General features: G+C 33.9%; 1 protein-coding gene across 1 annotated transcript; it reads left to right on the top strand.

Annotated features, from left to right (window-relative positions):
- The first annotated feature begins 13,170 nt into the window (after positions 1-13,170).
- LOC139085698 (leucine-rich repeat-containing protein 70-like) lies at positions 13,171-15,473 on the top strand. Its single transcript, XM_070633825.1, has 2 exons — positions 13,171-14,228; positions 15,015-15,473. The coding sequence occupies exons 1-2, from the start codon at positions 13,265-13,267 to the stop codon at positions 15,365-15,367; spliced, it is 1,317 nt and encodes a 438-aa protein (XP_070489926.1). The 5' UTR covers positions 13,171-13,264; the 3' UTR covers positions 15,368-15,473.
- Positions 15,474-23,809: the final 8,336 nt, after the last annotated feature.

Here is a 23,809-nt window from a genome sequence, read left to right as displayed (position 1 = left end):
TGTCGGGGTGACTGATGTTGATGATTTAGTGATTTTCAAGCTTAACGTCCTTCTGGGTGAATGGGTCAAACTGAGAGTTCCTCGAGATAAGCATCTTTTCAGTTAAGCGTCCCTAGAGCTAAGCTTCAATCCAGTTGAGCATCTCTCCAAGTGACTGTTCCTTCAGTTGATCATTCTTCCATCTTAACATTCTTTCAGCTGAGTGTTCTTCTATCTAAGCATACCTCTAGCTAAGCGTTCATCTATTTGAGCGTTCCTCTAGCTGAGCGTTCCATAAGCTGAGCGTTTCTTCAGCTAAGCGTTTCTTCTGCTGTGCGTTTCTTCATTGAGCATTCTCTCAGTTTGGTATCCATTCAGTTGAATGTTTCATTAAATCAGCGTTTCTCTTGCTTAGGATTTCTCCTGCTGAACGTTCAACTTAGCTGAGCGTACTTCCAGATGAACCTTCTCCAGCTGAGCGTTCCTCCAGCTAAACATTTCTCTAGCTGAGCATTCTTCTAATCCAAACATTGGTTTAGCTATGCATTCTTCTAGCTGAACATTCCTCCAGCTGAAAATTCCTCTGGCTTGACGTACTTCTAGCTGAGCGTTCCATCAGCTGAACTTTCTATCCGCTGAGCATTCCATCAGACAAGCCTTCCTCCACCTGAGCGTTCTCCTAGCTAAGTATTCCTTTAACTGAGTGTTCCTCTAGCTGGACGTTTCTCTAGCTGGATGTTCTTCTAACTGAGTGTTCCATCAGCTGATCATTCTATTAGCCGAGCATTCCTCCAGCCGAGCGTTCCTCCAGCCGAGCGTTTTTCCAGTCGAGCGTTCCTCCAGCCGAGCATTCCTCCAGCCGAGCATTTCTTCAGTCGAGCGTTCTTCCAGTTAATCATTCCTGTAGCTGAACGTTCTTCCAACTTAGCGTTCCTCCAGCTGAGCGTTTTTACAGCTAAATATTACTTTAGCTAAACATTTCTCTTGCCTAGCCTTCCTTCAACTGAGCGTTCCAGAAGCTAAGCATTTTTCTAGCTAAGCATTACAACAGCTGAGCGCTACTTCAGCTGAGCATTCTTCTACCTCATTTTTCATTTAGATTAGCGTTCTTCCATTGCTGAGTGTTCTTTAAGCTAAGAATCTCTAAAATTGATTCTACTTAATTTTAGCGCTTTAAATTCCCATCAACTTACTGCATATCCCTACTCAACTTCTCATTTTTGACTGATTTCTTGTTCATATATATTAAACATATTTTTTTTTGTGCTGCCATGATTTACTGCTTCTGCTCTTTTCGCTCATAATAACATGTTATTTCATTTCAATATTCAGTCTTATATATGATACGACGAGATATATTTATTTTCACTGAAATAATTGATTGAATGATGAATTTTAATAATTTGCTGTCTATCTAGTCGCTCTTTTGATGTTGTTGAATAAAATTTTATGTTAATGATATTGATATGAATGTTTGGAGTTGTTTGATTGGGAAATTATTTTTAGTTTTTGTCTACGTCGCCGTGTGTGATTTTATAAAGTGATAAATCGCGGTGTGAGGGAATTTTTGGATATTTTTTTGATTAGACTATTAGGTAAGTCAATGACTTTTAAGAGTGTCTGATGAGTTTTTAGGGTTTTCTGATTTTTTAACAATTTTTTTCAGAGTACGGTCGTCTCAAATTCGAGTTATCGACATTAGATTGTCGAAAAATTCGAACATTTCAAAAAAAATAAAAATTTACGTTAAAATAACGGTCGAAAAAAATTTGAATTTTAACGACAATTTTTTTTTTTGAAAAAATTAACGGTCGTTTTTAAGACAGCCTCAATCTGATTTTTTTTAATTTCATATGAAAATTTCATCTTAAATCCAATCTGTTGTACATCCTTTCCAACCTCCTCAAGCTGTTCAAATCACCAACCATAAAATTATATCTTCAATTTATTATTTTCCAGTCTGTCATTTATCTCTTAATTATTTTTCACCCAAAAAAAAACTGAGAACAAGAGGATTTCGTCTGTCAAAACAGCAACAGAAAAAAGCACAAGATTAATATTTATTATATTTGCCGATCTATAATTTAATCAAATAGCGTATCAACAAAACAAGGGTAATGAGAAATGAGACACATACAAAAAAGAAAAAAAAAAGAGAATAGAATGAGTGTCTGAAGATTTTTAATGAATAGCATCAGCAACAGAAGGAAAAAAATTCTCATTTGAAGATTGATGCTGAAAGTCATTAATAAAAATCTGAGAATAGAATAAGTAAGGAGGGTAATTTTAGGTGAAAAAGAAGCGCATTTGGAAGTGGATTTTAAAAATTAATTAATAAATGATTGGGGAATGGACCTCTGATGCGCTCTAAGTACAGCGGTTTATAATGTATTAAGTCACATCCTTAGAACAGTGGTATGCAACCTTTTCCATATTTTGGTAATCCAAGGACGAAATCAAACCCGTCATACGGCTCATGACATTTCCAAAAATTCTTGGCGACACATTAGTTTGGGATGGCCAACAGGTTGTCCCCCACTGATTTATATCTAAAATTTAAAGTGGTATCCGAATCATTTGCAAATTCTGCACATTGCAAGGACTCAAATTCACTATAAGACCTGATGTACATTGAAATGTACCATGTTACAATTTGTTTGTCCAATATTTTGCCAAAAAATTATCTAGACTCTAATATACAAGCATCAGCTCAAAAAACATCTTACGGTATCAATGAGCATACTTACTAGATACCGTAATATGCTTGTATGCTAGGGATATACTTGTGCATATGCCTAGCAATCAAAACATTCTTTGTACCGAAGATCTCAAAAAATGCACCCAACACACGAACCGACCTCGTAACCAGATCTCCGAACTAGAACTGAACTAAAACTGAACTAGAATCGGGCATGTAAAGCCAACACTCGATATTTTTGCCATGTTTCTTAGTTTTAGACATCAACTGAGAGAGATCATGGATCAAAGCTGATCTATATACCCAGCAAAGTAAATAATTAAGTGATGTTAAGTGTAAAATTTCATCTTTAAACTTTCGGTTCTTAACACCAAGAAAAAGAAAAGTCTCAAGAACCTGTCAAGATCAAGACATCGGCAAACCCACCTCAGAACCACCAAAAAAAGACAAACTGCTACAAAATCCCTCTCAATTATCACCAAAACAACCTCCAATGAAAGAAATTAATTATCATTAGTTATAAGGTAGTAAATTATATCTCACAAAACAGCAGCAAATTATGCTTGAAAAAAACAGAAACGAACAGAAAAAATGAATTAATTTCTCATTCTTTCCCCCTTTCAATTTTCTGTCCTCTCAATATTTCATTTTCTTTTCTTCTCTTAATGTCGATATTTTTTTCATTTAATTATATTTTCATCATTCAATCATTTTTCTTCTTCATCTTTCCTCCCAAGAATCTCCGATTCATGTTATTGATTACTTTTTTTTCTTTAGTTTCATGAATGATGTGTTAATATTTTCATTATTTTTAACTTTATGGACGTCTGTTGATGCTGTCTCATCGATTTCCGTTTGAATGAATTTTGATTGATGTCGAAACGACTCAAAATTCAAGGAAGAAGAATTGATTGTGGAATGCAATGAAGTTTATTGTTTGAAATATTTTTTTTTGCAATGGAAATTCCATCGTGAAATTTGATGAGGAAGTTAAATGCTTTGCTTATTTTGACACTTGGATGAATTGAAGGAATTTTTTTATATTTTTTGAAGTCATTTTGTTGATATAGAAATTGAGGAATTGATTTTTTTTTTCATGGAGTAAGGGGGTACCATGTCTTGGAAGACACTTGAATTTTATGCTGTTTGGAGATATTGTGTTTATAATAGTCATGTACTGCATAGAATCCTATTGTTATTAATATTTCATTTTTTTGGTGCTTGAACAGAGTGGAATTTGGGCTATAGAGCCATATTTAGACGACTCTGGGTGTATAAAGTCATGTATAGGTGAACATGCCAGTGCGTGAATAAGGCGGAGTGGCTAGGCATCAGGTCGGATATCAATATCATTTTCTTATGAGTATGTGAGTTCGATTCGCGTCAGGATCTGACTTCTTATTCATTATATGTACAAGAGTGTTGTCAATATGACAAGGGTTGGCACGATGCCCACTACCCTTAACGGCCAAAGAGACCACTTTTTGTGGTATTTCATGTATCAGGAAAGCATGCTCTCTGCCTGTTTAGGAACATTGCAATCTGCATTATCCGAGCGTCAAAGGAATTAAAATTATCAGCTATGAAATGCTATCTGGGAATGACAGAACAAGTGACAGAGTCAGATGGAAAGCCTTCTGTTGTAACCTAAGCTCCCCAGTTGTAGCTCCACAGTTGTAGCTCTTAGGTTGCAGTCAGTACTTAAAAATGCTATCTAGGATTGGTTTTTGTTCCATTTTAGGGGATAAAGTGGGTTTTGTACTTCTACAAAGATTTTTAAAGTGAGCGACACAATGGAATGAATCGCATTTCTTGCATACAAAATGGATAGTTCCAGATCCGAAGTCATGGAATCATCAGGGCAGCTTCTTGCATTGCCGTTAATATAACGACCCATGGTGTGCATTTCCCTAGCTACCCATGTTGTGCTGTTTGAGTAATCAAGCTAATTTCATGTAATCCAAACTAATTTCAGTCTATTTAGAATTCAAACTAACAATAAACCCTCCCAGCTAAAGTCATACAATGTATAAAATACAAAAACATGTTCAAAATCGTCCATCCAACCCACCATCATCGTTAATCGCCATTTATACATTCATATTCATCAATATCATAATAATAATTATTTTTATCACGATTTACATTATTTACATACAAAACAGAAACAAAAAAACCTAAAATTATTCATTCAGCTCATCAATCAATCGATTCTGAAACGTCAACTCATTCAAAAAGCCATTCTTCATATTTACATGTTCGAAATCATTATTTATGAACATTACAAGAACTAAAAAAATTGAGAGTGAGTTTTAAATCGAGAGTGAAATTTTTCAGTGAGCGAATGGTTGTTCCTTGTAACTGAATATGCGCGTATGTGGCATGAAATATTGTTGTTAAAAAAAAATTTGTTTGTTTATACAAAACAAAATAATGTTATAAATAAATAACTAATTCATCATAACTTAAACGACGTTGATGGATTGACTTGATGGTGGCTATGTATTTTGTTGTTTTGGAATAAAAATGATTTACAGATTTGGAGATGGATTTGAGGGATATATTTTTTTATGGACGGGCAATAAAGATTTATTTTTGGGTAATGTAATTTATCAAAAAGTTGTGAATTTTAAAATAAATTTTTAAATAATTTTTTTTTGGAATGGAAATTGTCTTTATTGACGGCTTTCTCTGCCATGGGGGGACTGAACTTAGTTAGGGGGATTTGTGGGGATCTGAAATACTATTTAGAATGAAATTGGAACTAAGAATTTCAGAATATATCAAAATAAAGTGAAATTTTTGATAAATAACTCCGAACCACCATATTGGAAGCTCAGAACCCTTTTTAGGTCACTTTATGAATACTGTACTTATTTTTTTCCTTACTTCTTTGACTGAGGTACATGTAGGCCTATTACAGTATGTACAGAACATCTGAAATCGCCTCTATCCCTCTCTATCCTTCTACCAATCCTAGAAAACCCTGCAACCCATTCCCAAATTTCCCTCTCATAAACTTAAATTGCCTCAACTAGCAACATTAATAATATGCATATTATTATTATTTCTAAGATGAATGTTGTGTACATCCATATTTCTAGATTATCATACTGCAGAGCAGCAAAAAAAAGAGGGAAAGAAGAAGAAGATGAAAAAATATGATAAATTACCATAATTATTCAAACTTGATATTATGTGATTTTACATGATGTGCTGATTACATGCTGAATATATCATCATCATCAGCATCGAGCGCGAATGGAAAAAAAATATATATATAGTGATTTTCATCTTTATTTTCATGCTGTGCTCTCACTCTACGTTTAGTTTGAGAAATTATTTGAAAAAAATGATCGGTTTTTCAGTATTTTGTGATTTATATTCATGTACAGTGGGATGTCTGTGAGCTGGGGTGATTTTGAGTTGAACTTTGAGTGATTGGAAATTGATGACATTTGTGGGTTTTTAAGTTCTCGAGGTCGACAATTTATTGATACGTCAACAGACCCAGGCAGACATGAGTATGATTTTGTCTCATATTCAGTTCAAATCCATTCCATGTCGACCTCTTTCAGTCATGGTGCTGGATTTAGACAGAGAAATATGACAGAGGGAGGCCGGCATGGATTGAATTTGACCTGATTCTGGCACTTATTCAGAGTAATGCTGGTCTAGTGCCATATTTAGGACCTATTATCCAATGTGTGCTATTCGGGTGTGTAGGATTGCCCGGTTTGTTCTATTGATGCCAGTTTTATGAACTGGAGCAGTGGAAGGCAATCTTGTATTTTTCGCGGCACACCTTAGTAGTAGACCTCGACTAAAACCGCACACGGCTTACGATTCTTGGCATTTTCATTCATTGGACTAGGAAGTAAAATTGGGAGTTACTGAAAAATTGTGGCATATTCAGAGAATCCGAGGGTGGCATCAGCACATCCATTCCAAAATTAGTGTCAAGGTCAAGCCATCCCCAATTTATCCCAGACCGTCCAACATCCCCAACCTTCAACTGTACTTATTTTTTTTCTAATAATAAATGTACATTTTGCAGATATCATCATTTTAATAAATTTATTGACTTCCATTATCTATACACAAATGATAAATTATCAATTCATGACGCGCCTTATGAAGCAGAATATTAAAATCATTATTCATTAATAAATCAAATGTTGAGAATGAAGAAATGAAGGAAATATTGAAAAAATAAAATGCAGTCAATATTGAGTAACTACTTTACATTATTATAAAATTCTTACGATTGATGACGATAATGATGATGAAAATATAAAAACGTATAATAGTAATAATTTGATCAGCATTTTACAAATCACATAAATCATGAATTTTTACTTCATTTCACGCTATCGCACTCTCATCTCATCGTAACGTACATAAACTCATCAATCGTTGATGCCTGACGTTTTGCTGTGTTATTTTACGTTAATGATTTACAATTTATTATGTTGTATCTTGACTCTCCGTCTCATGTCGATCGAGTGGAGTTGAGATTAGGGGTTATCTTGGTCTGGGAATATTGTGAATGGAGAATGTGAAAAATATTGGAATTAAATTGATATTCATTCATAATTTGATGTATTATAGGGAAGTTAAAATTGCTAAATTATTAATTTAGAGTTAAATTAAAGGATGATAAGAGATCTCGAGGAAGACCAAAGAATTTATGGATTGGACGTGTAGAAAACGACGATAAAGTTCTTAACATTCCAAATTGGCAGAAGTTCTCGAAGGATAGAACTGATTTTAGACATTCTCTATGAGGCCAGGTGCACCTGAGTCAAGAAAGTAAGTAAGTAACTAAGTCATCAAATTTATAAGGTCAATGGCAGTTCCAGACGTTCTTTACAAGCGACAATGGACAATTAGCCAATTATTCACTCTGTGTATGAAAATTCAAGATAAATTCTCGAAAATTCACAAAAATGCTATCATGTTAAGGAGTCATTCACCTATTAAGATCCCTTGGAGGCATCTTTAACCTAAGAAGTGAACCGTCTTTAACTTTATAATTCTGATTAAATAGAGTATTCGGAAGCTCCCGTGGCGAATTTTCAGCTTAACGTGGCTTCACATAGCTTCACATTACACCCCCATTCCCCCTGATACCCCTCAATTTTCAGCTTCACATAATGGCTTCAAATGGCTTCAGTTCTAGTATCAGCAAAGGAATTGGGTGTTTATAATATATTCTGATTAATTCTTAAGACCATCAATTCGATTTTTTGAATTGATCTTAATTTTGTACCTAAAATTAGCGATTTTCGACCCTTTCCCTCTTCATCAAACACTGCACCTTAAAGCAGTAGTGGGCAACCTGTGAGCCGTCAAAATTTTTAGTAAGAGCCATGAACCTTGAGTCGTGTGCGGTTTCGGTAGAGTCTTACCACCAAGATGTACTGCGAAAAATAGAAGGTTGCTGACTACTACCCTGAAGAGTGCTTAAGGTGAACCTAGTTGTGCTTTCTTTTGATTATCGCTTATTAGAGCTATTCAACCTTCAAAAATGCGTTTCGATTCACTCCATGATAGAACTAAAATGCAGACTTCATGGCAATATTCCAATAAACAGTAACAACCTAATCACTAGTCCCGTAAATTGCAACAAGTTACTCAAATTGATATAATCTACAGTACGCATTACTAATCAAACATATCAAGTCACTATTAACAAAATATCATGTCTACAAAACCTCTATATCAATCAATTACTTTCTTACTTGCCATAATTTGCCTTCACACTAAACAGGAAAAATAGCAGCAATTGGTAAATGAGTGAGAAGAATAAGAGTAAGGCTGAATGAAATAAATATCTCAACTCATTTATCACAAACAATTTATTATAATAAATCTAACTCATTCTGCTCTGTTTTGCTTTATTTCTCTTCACTGCCTTTTCATTATTAATATTACAATTTATGTTGTGTATATACATATAGATGTAGGTTTTTATGCTGTTAATAAATTTATTATATTTTTTGTCGGTGTATATAACTTTTGCCATAGCGCTGACTACGACTGTATATATGTATATATTATGGATTTGTGAAAAATACAGCATAGCAAGTATAGATGGGTGAATGAGACGAGAAAAATGATTAATTATTGTAATTTTCGTAATTTTTTTTTCCTCCTCATTCTCACCGACGAGGGAAATAAATGAGAATAAAAAATTAGGCTCGGTAAATGAGCGATTTATTTTTTTATTATATCTTTTTGTTTTATATAGCGAAATTTATCATATTGTAGATTTAAAGATATGATGATTGAAGCTCTCTTTAGTTTTTAATTATTTAATTAAGTTTGCAATAAATGAGCTTAAAATTGGAATTTTAGGTGGAAAAATTAGAAGTTATGAATGTTAGAAAAGTTAGAATTTTTGGATGTTACTTAGTTACTTTGCTGACCGTACAGATCAACTGTGATACATTGCCTCTTTCAGATATCACCTTGAACTGACCCTATTGCTGGCTTCCGTATGCCAATTCCTAATTCTTTTAAATATATTTGACGTGATTAGGGTTTTCAATCCGTGGATCAAAATGTATGTATTTTTGTACCATTAAATCATGTTCTTTGCCTGTTGGTGGACGTAGAAATGGCCAAAAATCCAGAATTTCATCAAATCTAGGCTGAAGTCAGGTTCATACTGGCCTTGAATTAGATTTTTGACCATTCCTATGCCGTGTGATTACCAGGTTATTAAATAAAGTAAATCCTTATGAATTAGACAATGCTCTATCTAGTGATTGAGAGATTAACCTCTGGTGAACATCGACCATTCGATCGAGGTCATGGATCACAATTGAAATTGTACGGCCATCTAAGTAAGAACACCGACTACAACATTTGCTTACATTGGTTGATTCGAGGGCATTCATTTGACTTGATATCCTATATTCCACTCTATTTTGATGGCGTATCCGAAAAATACATGACATATGATTTGAAATGTCAATAAAATCTTTCCGCAGGTTGACGTATACTTAGTTCTAGACCAGATTTGATTAAATTTGGTCTCAGACCAGAATAAAGTCATCTTATGGTCAGATGTTCGCCGTGTGCTTTCCGGGATACAATTTTGTCACTAATATTCATATACATTTTGAATGAAGCACTTTGATTGCTTCTATGAAACACTCATAAATTATCTCAAAGCTTCCGACTATCCTGCACTTGAAATTAAATTTATTTGACCATTTTATCTATTCACAATGATAAAATAATTGTATAAAATTGAATGATTTTCTACTTAATATTTCATTTATTAAATTACATTCAGTTAAGTTTCAAGTTCATGCTTAAAATGAAGGCAGTAATAATAGTGTCATTTTTAATTTTATTAACCAGTGTTTGTGCAAAAAGTCAATTAAGTTGTATTTATTCTGATTCAAATTATTACGGCTATAGTTGCAATTTAACAATCACGAATCCATCCGGTCTTAATAATTTCAAAAGAATCAGTGGACGACATTTAAGTGGCAAAACTAATAATGATGTAAAGTACATAGTCTCCGGTAATTCTGCATCAAATACCTCAAATATTCCGTCATTTATCTGCAATACCTTCAAAAATACAACACATATTGAACTAATATCAATCGGAATTCAAATTATTGACGAAAATTCATTAAGGAATTGCCAAGAACTTCAATATTTGGATTTATATGGCAACAAAATTTCAAAAATTGACGAAAAAGCATTTGAAAATAATCAAAAATTATCGACTTTGTATCTTCTTTACAATCGACTGTCTGATTTACATGAAAATTTATTTTTAAATCAACAAAATTTAGTTACTTTATGGTTCGATGGCAATGACTTATCTTACATCCCAAACAAGGTTTTTACAACTCTAAAAAACTTAATTAATTTAGATTTACGAAGCAATAAAATTGAAAATTTAACAGCTGATGCATTTGAGGGTCTTAAAAGCTTAAAATATTTAGATTTAATGCACAATCAAATTGAGGAACTTCCAAAAGATATCTTTAGACATTTGACAAGCTTAACAAGTGTTTCGTTAATCTCCAATAATCTTAAAACTATTCATTCGTTTGGAATCTTACCAAATTTAACAGACATTTTATTATCAAATAATAATATTGAGGCTGTTGATGAAAAATTAATTAATAATAGTGGAGTGATTTATCTGTCAATGAATGGAAACTTATGTACAAACAGTATTATCAGTGATAACGCAAGCTCAAGAGGAATCATGAGAGAAGAACTTCAAACTTGTTTTGAAAATTATAATAAAGTTTTTAATCATGGTGAGTAGATTCAAAATTGTATCTAGATTAGTATTGCAGATCAAACTGTGCACTGAGATACACTCCATGTTAAATTAGATAATTCGTAGACAACCAGTATGCCGCGGCACACTAGAATCACTACAAAAAATTATTTTAAATACCGTAAATCGTATGAAATGTGCAGTTTCGGCAGAAGCTTATCATTAAGGTGTGGTTTGGAAAATAAAAGCCACTAAATAATAAAATTCTAGATTTTTCTAATCTCCCACCTCAACAACCTTCCTATTTCAATTGACTTTAAGTATCCTGCCACTTTTACGCCGTAGAAGCAATACTTTAACGTGTGTCAATCGGGGTACCTTACTTACTTGCTTGCTTTGCAGACCATATAGATCAAATGAAATCCATGGCCTCCCTTAGTTGGCGACTGAGGCTGACTCTATCCGCTTTCTAATTACCAAAACCAAGTACAATATTATCTCTACTGACAGCATCTTTCCATGAGATCTTTGGCCTGCTGCGTGATATCTTTCCATTTAAATAGTCGGATTTAAAAACCTTTAGTAATCGAGTAAAGGAGGTCTTTATTTAATTAATTTAATCAACTAATCTATGTATTTAATCCAATAGAAACATCAACAACTGAATCAACCTTATCCCCAGGATGTGACAGTGGAAATTTAAACTCTAGAATCTGCGAACTTGAGCAAGAAAACAAAGAATTAAACAGCAATTTAGACGATATAAAAAGCCAAATTCAATATTTGATTTCAGTAACAGAAGAATTAGAAGACGACATTAAGAGTTTGACAGAAAAAAATGAGGAACTAGCTGAAGAGATTGAAAAACTTGTTGATGAAAATGAAAATTTGGGAGAAAAATTTAACACATCAATTGAAGAATTGCGTGATCAAGTTGAGGAATTGATGTCGGCTGCAAGTTCTCGTGGTGATATTTGAATTTTTCATAGAATCAAAATAGACCCAAGTGACAAATTCTTGTTAAAAATTAGAGTTCGCCCAAATGCACAGGCCTGCAGTTTTCTGCATCTTTGCGTATCTAATTTTGGCAAACTCTACTTAAAATCAAGTCAATTTCGTCATTGTTCGTGCCATTAAAATTAATTTGATTTTCTACTTATTTTTTCTGTCAAGTTATGAATTGTTGTATCTTATCATATTTTGTAATTTGTCATTTAATTATTTGAAGATTATTGCAATAAAATTTGACCGATAAGCACTAATTAAGGAAGCAAATGAGTCAATTTAAAATGGTTTTTTTGATAATTTCTTCATAAATTGCCAGCAAAAATGCGTGCATTTCTTCGTTGTTATAAAAATATTTTTTATAGCTGTTTCTATTATTTGAAAAGTATTTCAGGGTCCTCAGCCCTAACAGGCAAAATCTTGATTTCAAGAGATTGATCTACTACAGTATACTAGGTAAGCATGCTCGTAGCTAACTCTGCTCTTAAGAGCATGATATTTCATGGTCTGGGATGAAAAAATGTGGTGAAAATATTTAATAGATAACATTAGAATTACTGATCAGAATTGACAAAACCTGTTCAAAATTACAAAATGGAGACGCCTCTATTTGAGCTCGGAAACCAGTAGAGACGCCTGTATTGAATCTTGGACACCAATCGAGATGCCTCTATTGGAATACAGATATCATATTGAAGGCCGATCACCAAAAGAGATGCCTCTATTGGAGTCTGAACACCAGTGGGGACGTCTCAAGTGGAATCCGAGCAACAAAAGAGACGCATCTATTGGATTCCGGATAGTAGTAATGTCTGCTCTATTGGAGTCTGAACACCAGTGGAGGCTCCTCTATTCTAGCCCGAGCACCAAAAGAGACGCCTGAAGTGGAGTCTGGATACCAGTGAAGACTCTTTTATTGGAGTCGGGAAGCCAGTGGAGATGCCTGTTTTGGACTCCCTAAGACGACTTTTTCTTCCAAGATTTTTCCCCCCTAATTACGACAATTTTTAATTTTTTTTATCAATATTACAATAAATCTTTTGTGAAAGTATTCCTTAATCTTACTTCCTTTTGCCAATCATAATTGTTGATAAACCAAATAAATAACTTACGAATTATTTTTCAATTAATTACAATAAATGAGTTGTAATGAATTAAATTCCACGATAAAGTAAATTGTATAAATTCGGAATCATTTCTTCCTGACCTATTCAGTCGTATAAAAATTTTCAATCAAGTATTCAGTGACAAGAGAACATCTATTGCAGTGTTATAAGAAAATCCTACATTATATCCTAATAATTGAGTTCACAGTCATTAAAATGAAGACAGAATTAATAGCTACGATAGTAATTTTAATAATCGGAAGCCACACAAGTTACGGTCAATCTTTAAGCTGTGTTTATCCTAATAGTTCTAGTGTATATACTTGTTCATTGACAATCATTAATCCAAATGGATTTAATAATTTTACTGTAATTAATGGAACACATTTAAATGGAACGACAGACAGTGATGTACAAAATATTATAAGTGCAACTTCATCTATCAGCACTAACATTCCGTCCATCATTTGTGATAAATTTAATAATTTAAAATCAATTGAATTTATATCAATTGGAATCGAGAAAATTGACGAAGATTCCTTTAAAAATTGTAAAATGCTCGATTTTTTAGATTTGGTGTTGAATCAAATTTCAGTAATAGATGAAAAGTCATTTAGTGAAAATATAAATCTACGATTTTTATTGCTTGATTTCAATCAGCTAACTACTTTACCCGAAAATGTATTTTTAAACCAGCAAAATTTACGAGTTTTATGGTTAAACACGAATCAAATTTCGTACCTACCAAAAAATGTGTTTAATCCACTTATAAGTTTAGAGCAATTGGCATTACGTGTCAATCAGGTCCAAACCCTTTCTATTGAGTGGTTTGAAAAGCTTGATAATTTAAAATTTTTGGCTTTGTCTTCAAATCAAATTGAGGAGCTTCCGAAAAATGTTTTTAGTGCTTTAAAAAGCATAGAAGAAATTTTGCTAGCTAATAACACATTAAAAGTTATTCATGCTGACTCATTTGGCATTTTATCAAATTTAACATTAATTAATTTACATACAAATCAAATTAGTGCAATTGATGAACAGTTGATTGACAATACTGGCGTTAGGAGTTTAAATATGCTGCATAATATATGCGCAAATATTAGTATATCCGACAACACTGCTTCAAGAGAGTCAATGAGAAATGCTCTACAAATCTGCTTTAATAACTATTTAAATTCAGGTATGTAGGAACTATCGTTGCAATTCTCCCTAACAGGCAAAGCACATGCTCTCGAGAGATTACTGACTTACTATGTGATCCATAACCTATTTCCTATAAGTCCAAATTTATTGGAGCTTCCAAAGGTCTTGTAAATCGATTGTTGCCCTGTCCATCGAATCCTATTTACTTTACCTCGCATTAAGAGCTGATTCAATTCCATTTTAGATCTCTTAAATAGATCTCCTTCCTTCTTAGGGTCAAAAATGACTCTGAGAGTCTTTATGTCGAAGATGCTAAAACAATGTTCGTCCGCAGCTGTCATGTTCTATGACTCTGGTCCATAAATCGCAATTAGGCAAATTAGCGTCTTATACATGATAATTTTGGCAAGCTCGAGAGCTTGGTCTCCTTAATTATACAAGATGTGCCTGCTCGTGAGCGTTGCTCTCAACTTACTTTGCTCTTGAGAACACTTTCTATGCTTTGGGTCCAAGATGTAGTTGTAGTTTATCTCGAAATCAATACTTGATTCCCAAGCGACATATATGAAGAAGGCTCCAGCACGGAGCTTTTACGGCTCCGTAAAACTTCTTTTACTAACGCCAAATGGAAGCCGCCTCCATGTGGAAGCCAAATGGCGTTCACATGACTGCCAAACGGAAGCTTCCAATTAGGATTAATAAAAGAGGTTGAACGGAGCCTTTCTCATTTGTGTCGCTCAGTGATTCAGTTCCTTTTGAATTCCTGGATTAAAAATCCTAGGAGGAACAAGAAATAGTTAAAAATTACTTAATTTTTTCACAGAAACATCGACCGTACCAACAACTACAACAGAACCACCAACAACATCTATCACATCAACTACAAACTTACCTCCCGGATGTATCGGTGGAAATATAGACAATAGAGTTTGCAGACTTGAAGACGAAGTTGAAGCTTTCAATGAAAATTTTGAAAAAATCGATGATCAAAATCAGCAGTTCGTTGAAGTTATTTACGATTTACAGGATCAGATTGATTATTTAACTAAGGAGAATAAAGATTTGGTGGATCAAATTGAAGAGTTAAGTAAACATTCAAAAAGTCAAGCTGCTGCACTTGAGGAACTTACAAATCAAGTCCTTATTTTGTCTACTCGTCCATGTTCGTGTCATTAGGTTAAATTTAATTTTTATAGAATTTATATCTTATATGTAGCTATTGGAATATTAAATTTTGTAAAATATCTTACAATTTATGTAATAAAATGCACATCAAATACAATCTTGCCCCAGGTTGAGATAACACACTCCGGAAACAAGACAGAGTGTGTCCTGTGTGACTCTGCTATGTTGCAGGATTCAAACTGAGTTTAAAGTGAATCTGGTACCATAGCAGAGTCACACAGGACTCAATATGTCTTGTTGCCAGATTTGGTTTAAATCCAGCACCATGGTAGATTTAGGTCAGCTTAGTGCAGTGTTTTGGATCGATTAAATTGCATGGGTTATTCAGCAAAGTTGGACTATCTTTATAATTTATGTTTTTTAGTACATTTGAGTGCAATTTAATTAATTAGTTCCTACGGAGCCATTCATTTATTACGTTCGCTTTTTAGGAAGTCTAGGATTCTGTAGCAGCCTGAACAATTTTTTTTTTAAGTGACCACCCCATACCCTGTATTTTAGTAAATTTTTGAATAAATTACCCTCTTTATCACTTAACTCATCTCCTCATTTTATATAACATAAACAGTCTCTTCCCAGTTAAACATCAATCAACTCCAATCCTATCAAAATAATTTAAAATTCAATATAAAAGAAAATAAAACAAAAAAAATTCCGTCCCTCATCGATCATTAATATCTCAAAACAGAACTCACTGCTGTTCAATCTACCTTAAAAAAAATCCCTTACATCAGTTTTAATTTACAGTAAGCAACATGAAAAAAAAAGTTATTCCAATCTATCAATAATGAACATAAATCTTGAAAAAGAATCAATTCGGCATTCATCAAAGTTCCTCATTTCATCCTCCTCATTCCTCTTTAATTTATTACAATGACTGAATGAAAGGAAAAATGTGAAAAGATCCATCAATCATAAAAGGAAGTCAAAGATCAACGATTGATGTGAGGATGAGAAGAATTTTCGTTCATCATTTACCAATTTTCCAATTATCATTCAATCAATTTGAGTCTGATCGACAATCAAATGAAGAAAAAAAAATGGATTGTTCAATTTGTGGATGATCGTGGATATAAAGAATTTTAATAGAATGAAAATTGAATTAATTTAATTCATGAATTAAATCGTGAATGAGGTTTATATGCGGTAAAGAATAGAAGATGTCATGGAATGAATGGGTAGGCTGTAGAATTTTTATGGTAAATGGTTGATAGTGGCGCATTTTTGGGTATTTGATAGGATGTCAAGGAACTGCAGTTGCTGGTCAAATGTTCGAAGAGTATAATGTGGCAAATTTCATATTCTGTCTTGAAAATGGACCTAAAACAGTCGGCAGGTTGTCGTCAGAGCATCCTCACGTCTAGCCGTCAATGCTGGATCATCGCGGTGTCTTATCGACCTTCTTATGCTGCTCGAGATGAATTAAGCCTTGATTTAACCTTTATAAATTACCTATTTAACAGTTGAGTTGGTAAGTTAACTTATTTGACCATGATTGCCTAGTTCTGACTACAATCTTAACCATACCCTTTCCTTGCTATGCTGAGACATCCCATAACCCTTTGAACCACCTTAAAAGTAAGTATTGACAAAGCGCTTGCTCAAAGAAGCATCTAAATACCCTCAGAATAAAAAGAATCTCTAACATCATCCCGATTGGACATCAACAATAATCTAAAGCAACGATTCATTCAATTTGACAGCAATGAAGCTACCGTACAAACGTTGTGTACTTGTGTCAGAGCAATCGATCGAAATGACGATGAAAATTGCTTTATAAATAAAGTGCTTCGGATACTTAAGAAAGATGTGAAGAAGGAAATGAAGAAGAAAAAAAAACAGTCTTTTATTATTTGTGGCGTGGCGGCGTTGATGGATGTTGAGTTTGAGTGGCTCATTGATGTTCTCTATTTCTTCATCAACTTCAGACACAAGAAAATAATATTAAGAATCGATTCATTTTACTTCATCAATTTACAATTCAAAGACAAGCACATTGAGTACTCGAGTGATCGACATCATCATCCTCATAGCTGTTTTCATGCTTGATTCACTCAAGAGAGACAATAATGTATAGTTTATTTCATCGTCATGAGCAGTCACTTGAGGCTAACATATTCTAAAGTTGAAGAGATTCTTTTAAGTCATTTCTGCTTTCTGTTTGTTGATGCTTAAAGTTGATGTTGATGAGATGACTGTAAAAGGTTAAATAATATTGAATGATGGTCTATTGAGTTGTGAGAAATTAATGAAGTGGTGTTTGGCTGTTGTGAGAGTAAATTGATAAGGCTGGATGTTGATGGTAATTGAGGTAATATGTGGATTGAATGAATGTCGATGGTTGGATGCTTTGAGTTGGTCGAATATTGAATGTTTTTGGAAGTAGAAGAATGTGAAGTTCAGGTGGCATTTTGAGTAAATTGGTCGAATTGTGACTCTATTTTTAGTCAATCAATTGCTGAGTCCCAATACAGCTTTTGTGGTTTTCGATCGAATTTTCAGATAAATCCTAAGCTTAACTTTGGTAGCTTTAGCATTTTCTTGGCAGTACTTAGCAAGATACCATAGGATTAGCACAAATTAGTTAGCTTTGCTGGTCGTACAGATCAATAGTTATCCATGACCTCCAACAGGAGTTGCCTGAAGCTGGCTCAATCGCTGGCTTCCACGTGCCAATTTCTGATACCAAGCACAATACTAATTCTATCGATCGCTTCCTTCCAAGAATTCTTTCGACGTCCACGACCTCTTTTACCGTCCGTAGAAAGACAGGACTCAAAATTAAAGGCCTCAAAATCAGTTAATTGAACCAAAATCCGGCTTCAGGCTGTCGTGATTCTGACATGGTTCTGGTTTAAATCGAATCAGACACCAAGTCAGAGTCACGTCGGTCTGGAGCTGAATTTTGGGTCGATTAACCGATTTTGTGCTATTTGGACAACTTTATCAAAGCATATCTACCGAAAACTAGTGACAACTTTAGTTTAAGGTCATTAATTCGTTAGATATACTTACTTACTTTACTTATTTCCTTTCTTAGGGTGCACAAGCGTTTAGAGAACGTCTGTAGATGGCTCTATCTTTTGATAACTTCTATCAGTTCGGGATATTCAGAACTCTAGCGTTAATTCGTAAAATAAATTAATATCAATTAAATTATACAATCATACAGCTCATAATCATCAATTTAGTACCTAATATTGCTATTTAAAACCACCTCAACTCCAAAAACTTACAAAAATAAATCAAAAGACTGTAATGAGCTACGTCAAACAAAACAAAAACATAAAATGAAGTAACAATGAATAGAGTCAAGAAATAAACGTGTTAATACATCATTAGCATTGTCGCATTTAAATCACTTCAAAGTCGACATATGAACAGTGAAAATACATTAACTGTCAAATTGTATAAGTGAATGAAAGCAGATGTAAATTGAAATAAAGAATAAAGTAAGCAAGACAAGCTGAAATAAAATGTAAAATGATAGAAAAGAAGACAAGAATGAGCGACAATGGAAATGATTAATGTTTCATACTTCAATCGGCATCCAAATCTTTTCATTATAGACATGTACATAAGAGCCATTGTTTAGTCTGTCTAGTCACAAGTGCGTTGAATCTTTAAAGAACAAAAATTTTTTTTTGAGCACGATTTCCGATTTAATTTTTCAAATTATAAAAAAGGGGTCGACGTAGACATGAAAATTACAGACAGTGCCGCCTACCACTTGACACTTTTCAGTTGCTGCCGTGTCGTTGTCGCTTCTTAATAATCGTTAAAATAAAAATTTTACTACAAAATTCTCACTCAACAAATTGACAAATTTCAAAAAGAAATGACAATTGAACATGACGATGATTTGGGCGGTTCCAATTTTTTTGAATTGTCGTCTTCATTTCTAATTTATTTTATGTGATTTCCGTTCTGAAAAGTCACGTTTGAATAATTTTTTGTTGAGTGTGCAGCTAGTGAATGGTAAATTAATTTTGAGACTCATTAAGTAGTCTTAAATGTCGTAAATCCTTCCTCTTTTTCTAATTTATTTTTTTGGTATGCTTGATTGATGACGATTTGATGTTTTTTGAGGTGAATATTGAATGTTTTTGGAAGTAGAAGAATGTGAAGTTAAGATGGCATTTTGAGTAAGCTGAAATAGTCTTATGGACACGTATTTAGGTACTTAATTTAGTTAATAATTAAGTAAGTATGTGGTAGTATTACCAGAGGTAAATAGAGCCTAGAATTGGCTATAACCTACAAAATTTAAGCAGGAACCTCTGAGTTAGTCAACTTATCTTGATTATTGAATTTTATTAATAATTATAATTAACCTAAATGCTTGAAGCCTGACTGTGTAAATTGCAAGCTAGTGCTCCAAGAGCAACATGGTAATGGACGGTACTGAAGGAATGCCAGTTAGATGTCAAAACTGAGAATTTGTACAAGCTTTGTGATGCGGCCATCAATAGAGTCAGATGTAAAGCATTTTGTAGCAACCTAGGCTCCAAGTCGGAGCATGGTTGCCGTAAATAAGTATGTAAGTAATTGTCAAGCTATAACCAGCGATAGAATCAGTTTCAGGCGATATTTGAGAGAAGCCATGGATCACAATTGATTTGTGTGGTCAGTGATGTAAGAAAGTATCCAAATTTCACTGCATTGTCTGTCTAAAAGGTCTGCTGATGGATGTGCTACTTCAAAAATTCCACAAAAACCTCTTAGTCACGCCATGTAAATTAAGGTCCAGCTAAATAATTCATGAACATTCCATACAATGAAAATTTGACCTAGCCGCTTCCTAGATTGCTATCCATTAACCTTACTACACCACTGACTCCACTATGACTTCCTTCAATTCACCTCCCCCACCTTATGACAGCCACAAAAACCGTCTAGATTAATAGATAAATAAAAATAAAAAAATTCCTCAATATCACCAACAAAAATTGCGTGTCGATTAATCAACTCAAAAATATACATTTTTATCACTAAAATGAATAAACAAGTCGGTTGAATTTTATGATTATCGATTGCATGTCAAATTAAATAACAAATTGAAAATGTGACAGGTTTAAATATTGTATGGACAACTGCAAATGTTATTTATTGCTTAATTTGTCAATTTCTTTGTTGACATTTTGTATCGTGGGCTTAATGCAGTTTTGTGAAATTGATGTGAAATGAAATTGAGGGGAAGTGGGGTTGTTTGATTGATTTTTTTTTTGTGGAGTCGATTGGGATTTTGAAATTGATTTTTATCGAATTTTTATTGAGTTTTTGATAAAGTAGACTGTCGATGTGATGCACCTGGCTCATGGTATCGTTGGAATGATTCTATATAATCCATAATACTATCCCAAATAGCATAAATCGGTTAATTGATCAGAATATGGCTTCTGATTGGCATAATCCTGACTTGGTGCTGTTCGGTTCTAATCAACTGACTTTTAGGATGATCAATTAATCAACTTATGGATTCTGATCGGTGTGATCCTGACTTGGTTCATTATTCGGTTCGAAATCAGGAGTCAAGCTGGTCTGTTTTTGGATTTTTGATCAATTAATCAACTTATGGACTCGCCAGAAATCGCATAGCGTAGAAATTTGCCAAAAATCCGACCTCAGGACAGCTTGACTTTGAACTCAGGCTAGATTCTATAAAATCCGGTTTCAGGCAAGTTCAAGTCGGCCTGAAGACGAATTTTCAGCCATTTCTACATCGTGTGCCTTCCAGGTCGGATATCATTACCTAATTCTCATCAATTTCCACACCAACTTCCATATTTTCATCAATTTCAGCGTCCATTCCCCTCACACTTTCCTTAATTTACCTCAATTCATAAATCAACCTCAATCACCTCAAAAACAATCCGACCGAAAAAGGAAACAAAACAGCAGAGATTTATTTTATGGTTGTCGATAATCCTTCATAATGTGTTCGAATTATTAATTAACCGAGACTGAAGGAATCGATCGAAAAAAATAAATCTTTTAGTGAAGCAACACAAAAAAAAAATATAAATTATTGAGAATGATTGATGTTCTGACTTTGAGTGAATAGGTTAGGGTCTTAACATTAAAAATTGAGTTGCTGTATTGATGTGAATGTTTGTAAATATCACGTTAAGAACAATTGAAAAGCATGACATGAACTAAAATATTGAAGAATCATGAAAATCATCATCAATTTTATATAATTTATGATGTTAAGCAAATGGTCACGTCACCCTGAATGACTGAATTGCTATTAGTACGAATGAATATGAATTATTAACTTTTATGTCTTCCTTTTTTTCTTGTGCCGAATTTGGTAATGGACCAGCATCCTTATTCCTTTTCATCTTTGCGTTTTCTTTATTTATTTTACGGATGTTAATGGCTTTACTTGAGGATGACTTGTCAAAAAAAAATGAAAAATTGTAAAGAATAAATAACCACAAAATCATCTTTAAGCCAATAGCTGTCATGAGTGAGATGAGATGAAAAGGAGGTGAGATTGATGGGGGTCCTTTTTGACGCTGGTGGACAGGGGCGCATTACTTACTTACTTACTTCGCCAATGATCAATTCCAAGTGTGACTATCTCTATCGACAGCTTCTGGCCGTACAGATCACCGCGCGAAACCGTTGGGAAAAGTCATCTAAGACCTCCCTCAGATGTCCACTTAAAATCAGCTCTATCGCTCGCTACCGTTTGCCAACTAAGTCATGAGGTTGAGATAGGATACAAAGGTCCCAGGTATCTATCACCCTTACTTCCAATAATTCACTCAATTTCCTACCATAAATTCCAAAAAGCACCCATCCAAAAAAAGCCGCTGAAAGAGCATTTCCATAATGATTAACCTTTCATTCTCTCCAATTTCTTCACTTCACTTTGACTTTGCAAAAAAAAAAATGAGATGAAAAATTTTCTCGTGTAAAAAAATAAGAATTAATGATTTTTGGCATGTAGGAAGATTAATTGATCTTTACTCTTTTTCATACCATTTTTCTGCCTTTTTGAGTGATGGCTGTATACAATTTTTTTTCTTCTCATCTTGAATTGCCATAAGCCATTAGTTTGTTTCTTATTCTTTGCTGAAAGTGAGAGAGAGCGAGAGAATTGAGTTTGTAGAGTTTTGAATGATTGTCTGCTGCTATGCTGGGATCTACTTAATTTTTGCAAATTTTGTAATGAGGCATTTAAGTGAAAATTGGAACTGTTATCAAGAAATTGACGAGTTAGTTTACATACAAAAACCAACTAAATTTCATTTTAAAGAAACGCAAGTTTGAATATAAAACAGTAGCTTACTTAAGCAGCAGATGAAAGTCACTACAGTTCCGCTATGTCGTCGTATTGACGGTCAAACATTATAGTTACGTGAAAGTGCCCTCATGTCAGCATGATGGCTTGTTTTGAAACTTTTTGATGACAAGAATTATGTTTGCTCTTGTTTTTCACTCGAATTAGTACTTACTTACTTACTTCCTTGGCTGGGGCACACGAGGGCCTATTGCCGCGCGTAGGGAATGTCAAAGGACAGCTCTTTTCTTCGAAACCTTCCGTCAGTTCGGGATATTAAAAACTCTACCGTCCTTTTCAACACATTCAATCCAGGAAACTCGAATTAGTAACTAGGCTTGCTAGACAGAACTTGTGCTGCTCAATTGATCAATATAAGCGACAATCAGCAGCGAATTAGCCTAAGAATTACCCGTCTGGACAATATCACGTCATATTGACGTTGTACCATCGATAAAGTGATGAATTGATGTCCCCAAAACTGTATTATTCTACTCAGATTAAGGTGTTCGAATCTTCAAAACCAACATCCACCTCAACGAGCACCATCACCAAGTAAACCATCAACAACATCCAAAACAAAAGAAAGTAAAAAAAATTATTTCATTTCATTCAACATCCAATGCTGCTGCTGCTGCTGCTTCTGTTCATTCACGATGATTAATGACTCGAGCATCAATATTGATTCAATAAATTGTAGACGTCACCTAAGTGTCATGAGCTATATACACGCCAGTCTCACAAGAACACTCAAAATGAGAATGAGATTTCTCATCGGTACTGACTGTAAAAAAAAATAAACTGACACGAAGGAACAAAAAAAAATAAGAAGACATGGAAAATTGATGACTATCGCTGCCAAACGTCGACAATATACAGCCTTCATCCCTCCCGTCCCCCTTAAAAATGAGATGAGTGTGAAAAATGAGAAAACATGTAGCAGTGGAAGATGAATGGATGATAAGGATGAAAATGTTGTAAACGATTCCTCGTGACTTCTTTCACTTTCTTATTCCTCTCGTTTGCTCATTTTTCATGGAAGTGATCGAAAGTTGAATGGAACAAAAAATTGCCTCAATATGACAACTTTCTGAGGTGATAAATTGACAGTCAATGATGAATCGATAATGCTGCTTTATCTA

Source organism: Chironomus tepperi, unplaced genomic scaffold (assembly GCF_022539635.2).
Source record: "Chironomus tepperi strain 1889 unplaced genomic scaffold, CSIRO-AGI_Ctep_v1 contig_81, whole genome shotgun sequence".
NCBI classification, from domain to species: Eukaryota; Metazoa; Arthropoda; class Insecta; order Diptera; family Chironomidae; genus Chironomus; species Chironomus tepperi.
The sequence above is the reverse complement of the archived record's forward strand: the minus strand, read 5'-3'. Positions and strand labels throughout refer to the sequence as shown.